Raw genomic sequence first — 7,763 nt, forward strand, 5'->3', positions numbered from 1 at the left:
AGTCACAGCCTTGCTCTCTTTTAGTAAAGCACAGTTAAAAGCATCACTCACTAGATCGCTTGAAAAATGATTCTTTAATGTGCGATATGATGATTTTTCTCCTTTTGGGGTCGTTTTTAAGAAAATGCTCTTGTGATGTTTTATATAATGCATCCTAATGGTAATCCATCTAAACATGTCCCCTGAGTTGCAGGATATTTTATAAATTCAGAATAGTTTGCTTTTTACCTGTCTTATCACAAGGACATTAAAGTCTATCTTTGGGATTCTTTATACGCATTTGAGAATGGAATGTCGTTTGATTATTATCCCCCTTTCCTTATCTCTGAACCCGCAGTTAGAGTAATGAGAATCAGGATACTAGTACTGCAAAGACTTTATGGAAAATAGCGAGCAAATCTGGCTTTTTCAAACAACGCCTGTGTTCTAGGTTTTTTTTAACTTTTTTTTGGGGGGGGGGAGCGTCATGGGCACACAACATGATATTAGTTCCAGGTATGCCACATAACTGTTTGGACATTTACGATGCTGCAGTATAGATTTGAAGCGTCTTTGCTTATTGCTGAGGCAACATTTACTTATATTGAATCGTATATATGAAAACCAAATAATTTTCGGCGTGAAATTTCAACGAATATCTATGTTCTACACAGGTGGCATTATACAGGCTCTTCTGGCAAAAAGAAAAATGTTTGAAGCAAATGCAAAAGCTTCTCTGAAAAGCACTAACGAGAAAATGGAGCAAGGTTGGAAAATACAAAAACTAAGGTGAGGTTGTTATTTTTAAGCCACGAGGACCCATGTATCATATCTTAGTATTCCTTGGTGCAAATCACGGAAGGCGAATGCTATTATATTGAATTTTCCATTAAAAAAGAGATTTTGCTTGATTCTTTTCTTCGTGGATAAATTCTCTTAACCTCACTCCTTATCAGCATTGAGGTGTAATTCCTAGAAGCCAGTAAAGAAGACCTCTCCCCTCCCTTTCAAAGAACAATTGAGTTCTCTTCCTGTAGGAGTTTTCTTCCTATATAGTTTTCTTTTAATTCATAGTCATTCTGGACCTACACTAGCCGAACCTTGGGTAAACATCTGACAGTGTTATCCCAGTGAAAGTTAACTGTATTCCTTCACTGTAGAAAAGGTTAACTTTATATCATAAAGAATTTGCACATTGTAGCTAAGTTGCATTCACTGTTCTTTCTTAAAAATCATTGTGCCAAAGAGGGGAACTGTTTAAGTGAAATATTCCTGTTCGGGAATCTTCGATAAAACATCCTCATTGCATCTACTTACTGCATCCGAACGTAGAGGTTCTTCAGGAAGAAGAAATGAAAAGTAAGCTGCTTTTAGATAAAATGAGTCTTTCTGGAAAATTGATTTTATGGTATATCCTCGCTAGTATTTAAGAGGCAAGGCATGTGAGAAGGCTTCTATATTGGTCGCTTAGGAACAATACTGTTGGTAATAGTCATTTGTGTGCCCTTTCTGTTTCCCGTGAGACTATACTGTGCTGTTACAGTATTCCTGCAAAATATGGTTAATTTTCTCATCTCTTTGTGGAGTGTGACGGTGCTCGTTATCATGTTTTACAGGCAGAATCTTCATTTCAAATACTCTCAGCAGTTTCTGACTCTCTTTCAGAAGTGGGATACCGACATGAGGAAAGCCCAGGAACAGGAAGCAGAACTAGCTGTTGGTATCAGCCTTGGCTTTAAAATTGATCTATTTTATTGATTTCTTTACTGTATCAAAGTCTCAAGTAGCAAGAGGTCATGCAAAAACATAGGAGAGAATGTAGAGTCCGTGAGCCCAGATGGGTAAGGGTGGGTAGAAGATAGCCCAGATGGGTAGTGGTGGGAGGCCGAACATTCTATTTGGATGGCTTCTATTTAGTGATGCAGGAAGGTCACCAGTTAAGAGTTAGAGTGGTGGAGGAGGCGCTGCCTTTGGGCGGCAGAGAGGAAGTCCAGGAATTGTTTCCTGAGAGCGGGCCAGCGAATGCACTAGGGGAATATCATTGCCAAGCAGCATTATGGGTTTGATTTGGTTACTGCCATAGTGATCATGAATTTAAAGTGAGACCACGCTGCACAGTTGTGGCAGAACGGCCAGAGAGCTGGATCTTCCAGGGTTGGGGTTCGGCCACACAGATTGACAGAGTGGAAAGGGGGCAAGGTACACGTGCAAGTGCAGAGGTATGATAATTGACCATGGAATTTAAGCCAAGAAGGAGGAACAGAGAGACTAGGAGAATGGGGACTGGGGACAAGGAAGACTCCTTGGATCATTGAGATATCAATTCTGAAAGAGTACTGAACCGTAGTAAGAAAGGGAGAGAACAACAAACACGGAGGTAAAGCTGGAATGTTGTGGGGGGTGGAGTGGGGTGGAGAAACAGCATAGCACAGTGGTCAGGAGCCTGGGCCCCAGAAACTTTTTTGGTTTTTTTTTTTTGTTTTTTTAATCCAATCCTGGTTGACCAGTACAAGCTGTGGCTTCAGGGACAAATTGTATCTCACTCAGGTTCCTCACCTATGAAAGGAGGAGACATGGTAAGAGCATCTGCCTCGTAGAGTTGTTTTGAGGGTTGAATGAGATCGTATGTAATAAGTCTATTTGAAATGGTTCCAAACAGTACCTGACACGGAGCTGATATGCAAGTCTTTGCTCTAAGTAATCTTATGTAGACGTTGCAGTTATTGGGAATCCCGGGTCTGACTACGTAAGTGACTAAAGTAGGGAAGAGGACAGAATTATTGTTGGAGAGCAGGTCAAGGAACAGAGAGGCTAGGATCGTCTGTACGTGTCCTGAAATGACCAAGAATTAACACATGTTTTGAACGTTGTTAAGAAAGAATCGCTCCTCTGTGACTACTGTTAGGAAGGATAATTGTATAGAGTCTTTGCCTACTTGTGGTAAACAGATTATTAGAAGGGCCGTTTTTGGACTTTGAAGTCCAGAATTAATACATGTCTTCAATATCGGTGAGGAAGACAATTTCCTACTTAATGGTACTAGGTAGGGTCATCGTGTATTGTTTCTGTATATGCGTGGTGAACACAATGATCTAAACTTGGTCGCAAAAGTTGTTAAAACAGGAAATGCTGACAGGTATCGATTTAAGGAATCTTCCTTTTTAACCTGATGGGTAATTATGTTCTCTGAATAATAAACGTGACCCACATTTTGTCACCTTTTTCTTTTATGTTCCTAGCATATGTTTCAGGAGCAACAAAAGATTCTGCAACAAGCTAGAATTGTTCAGAACCAGAGGCTGGAAAAATTAAGAAACGTATACAAAGAATTCTTAAAGGTCTGTTGTATTTGGCAGCACAATACGCTCTTAGAAAACACAAGACATAGAGGTGCCTGGGTGGCTCAGTCGCTTGAACGACCAACTCCTGGTTTTGGCTCAGGTTGTGGGTCCTGATCCCATGGGTTGTGGGATGGAGCCCCGCTGGGCCTCCCTTCTCAGGACGGAGTCTGCTTGAAGATTCTCTCCCTCTGCCCTTCTGCCCACTTGCACGTGCGCTGTGTGTGTCTCAAATAAATGAGCAAATCTTGAAAAACTACGTAATAAGTATATAAAAGTAGAAGATAGTTTCTTTCTGAATCTGTGGGTGGAAAACCATTTAGGTTGTACATCAAAATTGTCAACCAATGTCCAGTATGACCTCACTGTTTTGGATTCAGCCTAATTGGGAAATGCATTTTTTTATTTTTAGTATTAATTAATACTTTTATGGGAGTTGTTTATTTTTTTTACTTTCATTTCACATTATTACAACACACATTTAACTCTTATTTTTGTAAATTTGATTATGTGTGAAATTGAGATCTTGAACTTTTTTTCCACAATGTTGAAGATTTAAAGATCTTGACTGTAAAAAGGAAAAAAATACAGAAATACTAAAAAAAAAATATCCTAAGTGTACCAGATGGGAGTCGTTTGAAACAGGGAATGGCAACGTGGGAATTTTACCTAGAAATACACGTATTGTGAAGAATACTGGTACTCTATTAACACTTCGAGCATGATTTTTTGGTTCGATCATCAGTTTTGAGATCAGCAATAAACATATAGTGAAAACTAGGAATTCTATGAATCACTTCTACGTGTCTTTTCCTTGTATTGATGGTTTCTGTTAAATACGAGTAAGCAGTTGTAATTGATGGATCCTGATTTTTATATTCAAATGTGTTACATGAGTATTTTGTGGCACATTTGCTTTTGGAATACTAGAGGAATAGTGACTTTATACACAGACTTAAGGGATCCCTGGGTGGCTCAGCGGTTTAGAGCCTGCCTTTGGCGCGGGGCGTGTTCTTGGAGTCCCAGGATCAAGTCCCGCGTTGGGCTCCCTGCATGGAGCCTGCTTCTCCCTTTGCCTGTGTCTGTGCCCCTCTCTCTCTCTCTCTCTCTCTCTCTCTCTCTGTCTCTCATGAATAAATAAACAAAAATTTTAAAAAGTTTAAAAATATCATAAGGAAAGGTCTAAGACAATGTATATCATAATGAAAGGCCAGAGGAAAACTAACCGTTTGTGAATTGAGAATGATCTGGTGTGATATTTGCACATCAGCAGATTGTCTTCAGTGACACATACCTCTTCTTCAGGCAGAGATATACTTCTTTAGGAAGTGATGGAATCCTGCACATTCCCCTTCTTTTTTTTCTTGTTGTGTCTATGGGCGCTGTGTGTGTGTGTGCGCGCGCGCACACGAGAGTGTGTGTGTGTGTGTGTGTGTGTGTGTGTTTGTGCCCGCGTCGGCCCTTTACCTCTGCATCTGTGACTTTCTTTCCAACCTTTCTGCAACTGTATCTTTCTTTGAATTCCCACTGCTACTGCCCTAGTTCGGGATCTCACCATTCCTTGCTCCTCCAATTAAATGCTTACCTGAGTGCTCTCTTCCCCAGTCCATTCTTAAGGTTCTGCAATATGATCTTCCCTCCTGAAAACCTGTCATTAGGTTCCCATGTTAAACCCTCAGGTATTCAGCATCTGCCCCTGCCCAGTAACAGAACTCCCCTTTTTAAAAAAAGATTTTATTTATTTATTCATAGAGACACAGAGAGAGAGAGAGAGAGAGAGAGGGAGAGAGAGGCAGAGACACAGGCAGAGGGAGAAGCAGGCTCCACGCAGAGAGCCTGATGCGGGACTCGATCCAGGCTCTCCAGGATCATGCCCTGGGCTGCAGGTTTTGCTGCACCACCGGGGCTGCCCCCCTTTGTGGTTTTAAGTGGACATTCCTCCTTTCCTTCCACCCTTCCAGCTCTCTCTGAACTAACTCACCTTTACTTCCTTGTTTCTGGAATACTTTCAGTTCCTTCATCCCTTTACCTACTGAAGTCCTATTCTTTCACCAACTAACGCAGAGTCAGTCTTTCCTTCCAGCACACAGTCATGGCAAGTGGTGTTTCCTTAATCATTACAAAGGATTTGTGTGGCTTTTAATTTACCTGTTTTTATCTCCCTAGAATAAGGGAGGAAGAGATCATGCATCCTTTTTCAAATTCACGGCACCTAACGGCACCTTTTCTGTAGGATGCACGAGATCGCGACTCGTTAGGTGAACAGTAAGGATTAGACCATGTTTGCTTTTCATGACTTAAGAGGCCGTGTTACAGATCATTTCATTCCCTCCAATGGAATATGTTATACTGATTATCAGTCATTATAATTGCAGGGTTCCGTGGTGTTTATAGAGTGTTTTAAAATTATGGATTTTCATTCTGTGGGGCGGTCAGTCTTTATCTGTTTTTCCTCCACCTTGACCTTAACTGTCTATTAATGCATTGTTTGGAGCCAAGTGTATTACTGTCATGCCTCTATAATAATAATATTTGACTCAAACACAACATTTTAAAAATTTCTTAAGTGGGTATTCCGATCTCCATGTATCAGGTACAGTGTTTGTTTGGAAAAATTAATGAGCATCCCTTGCATATTAAGGGTTGTTACCTTTGAAATCTAACTTAATTTTTTAAAAATATCTTATGTATTCTTTTGAGAGAGGGCACACGCAGGGGGAGAAGGAGAGGGGGAGGGAGAAGGAGACTCCCAGCTGAGCAGAGAGCCTGACGCGGGGCTCGATCCCAGGACCCTGAAATCATGACCTGAGTTGAAGGCAGACTCTTAACCCACTAAGCCACCCAGGTGCCCCCTGAAATTTGATTGTACATGTTTGCAGCATGAGATGAAAAGCGGTGCTTTATACCTGAACTAGGCTTCTTGTTTTAGAGTTCGCAGGCCTTGGACAAGGACCATGAACATCTTCTTACTGATGAACAAAGTGAAGTCAGAGAAGAAATCGTCAAGTTTCAAAACAAAATTATGAGGGAAGCTGTAAGTAGTATACATTTAATATTAAGACCTAAGGAGGCATGTGAGCATTGGGGTATTTGTTTTGCCAAAACGTATGCCAGCTACCCGAATAACAGGCGAATGTCCTGTATTTCCTTCCTTGAAACAGCAGCAGTAAGAGCTGGCAATGGTTCGGAAGTCTCTTCATTCCCTGTTGTTCTGATGACTTTGAAGAACGAAAGAACGGGAAGCTACGTTTTATTAAGTATGACATTAGCTGCACTGAACCACACTGTAGTAGTTTAAAGATTGTAGTTGAAATTGGTACGTCTTGTTTATCATAGCTTGCTTGCTAAGTGCAAGAATCTTTTCCTGTTAAAACCCCGACCCTAAAAAGCTGTGTGAGGAGTGGCAGTTCCACAATTATATACGTATTCAGCTTTCAACCCTTTGTTAGTAATGAAGACTTTTTGTACTTAACACTGTCAATTAGCTGTTAGCAGTAAGGATGATTTAATTTTAGGCTTTCCCTCAGTGGATCTGTATTATCCCCAAAAGGCTCAAACCACAAGTACAGAAAGAAGGCTCCATTGTTTTGCCTAAAGGGAAAAAAAATTAAAGAATATAAAATCTGTCTTATCCGTGCACCCGCTTATATTTACTCATTAGTTTACTGAGCCAATTCCAATACCAATATGGTTTCAGAAGAAAACGTACTCTACTGCCTTATAAAAAGGATTGCAAGCAAACATAAGATTGTGTTTTAAAATCCATTAAACTGCCTACAATCGCTGGGAGAAAAGAACTACATATATAAATATCAGTGCTGAGACATGGGTTTGTGAATGTGTCATTTCCACAAGCACACCAAAATGTCATTTAATTGGTGTTGGTTCACTATTAAATGACACCTGCCCTTAGGATTTATTGAATATATTTCACAAACACGCACATGTACTTAATTACTTAGGGCTTAAGCATTTCACATCTCCCTTTTAATTAAACATTTTGTTTGTTTCTTTATTTATTTTTGAGGCAGAGAGAGAGAGAGAGAGAGACAGAGAGAGAGGTGCAGAGACACAGGCAGAGGGAGAAGCTGGCTCCATGCACGGAGCCCGATGTGGTACTCGATCCCGGGTGCCCAGACCATGTCCTGGGCGGAAGGCAGGCGCTAAACCGCTGAGCCACCCACGGATCCCCTCACATCTGTCTTTAAAGATAAATCACCTACAGTGCTTTTTTTTTTCAAGTTTAATATTCATTGAGTATGGAACACTGATTTTATACTTGAGAGCTAGGAACTTGAATAATTGATTCTTCCTTTTGTAGTGGGCATTTGTTTTAACATTTGGTAACATAACACCATCTTCATTTGGGCATGTTATTTAATAAACATGACATTGTTTCAGAATATATTTGGAATAAGCCCTTAAAATATATTTTTCTGAGATACT

At 40.4% G+C, this 7,763-nt stretch overlaps 1 protein-coding gene across 3 annotated transcripts in view; it reads left to right on the forward strand.

Moving 5' to 3' along the window:
* The window catches only part of LOC140629693 (uncharacterized), an 11,071-nt gene extending 4,117 nt beyond the window's left edge, over nucleotides 1–6,954 (forward strand). For 2 of the 3 annotated variants that reach the window (XM_072819256.1, XM_072819255.1), the window contains exons 5-9: nucleotides 654–768; nucleotides 1,596–1,695; nucleotides 3,219–3,317; nucleotides 6,247–6,351; nucleotides 6,479–6,954. In XM_072819256.1, the coding sequence (XP_072675357.1) occupies nucleotides 654–768; nucleotides 1,596–1,695; nucleotides 3,219–3,317; nucleotides 6,247–6,351; nucleotides 6,479–6,487 (428 nt within the window). In that variant the 3' untranslated portion in view covers nucleotides 6,488–6,954. The remainder of the gene's footprint in view (nucleotides 1–653; nucleotides 769–1,595; nucleotides 1,696–3,218; nucleotides 3,318–6,246; nucleotides 6,352–6,478) is intronic. The other variant, XM_072819257.1, reaches the window with a different exon arrangement.
* Nucleotides 6,955–7,763: the final 809 nt, after the last annotated feature.

This window comes from Canis lupus (genome assembly GCF_048164855.1).
Source record: "Canis lupus baileyi chromosome X unlocalized genomic scaffold, mCanLup2.hap1 SUPER_X_unloc_3, whole genome shotgun sequence".
NCBI classification, from domain to species: Eukaryota; Metazoa; Chordata; class Mammalia; order Carnivora; family Canidae; genus Canis; species Canis lupus.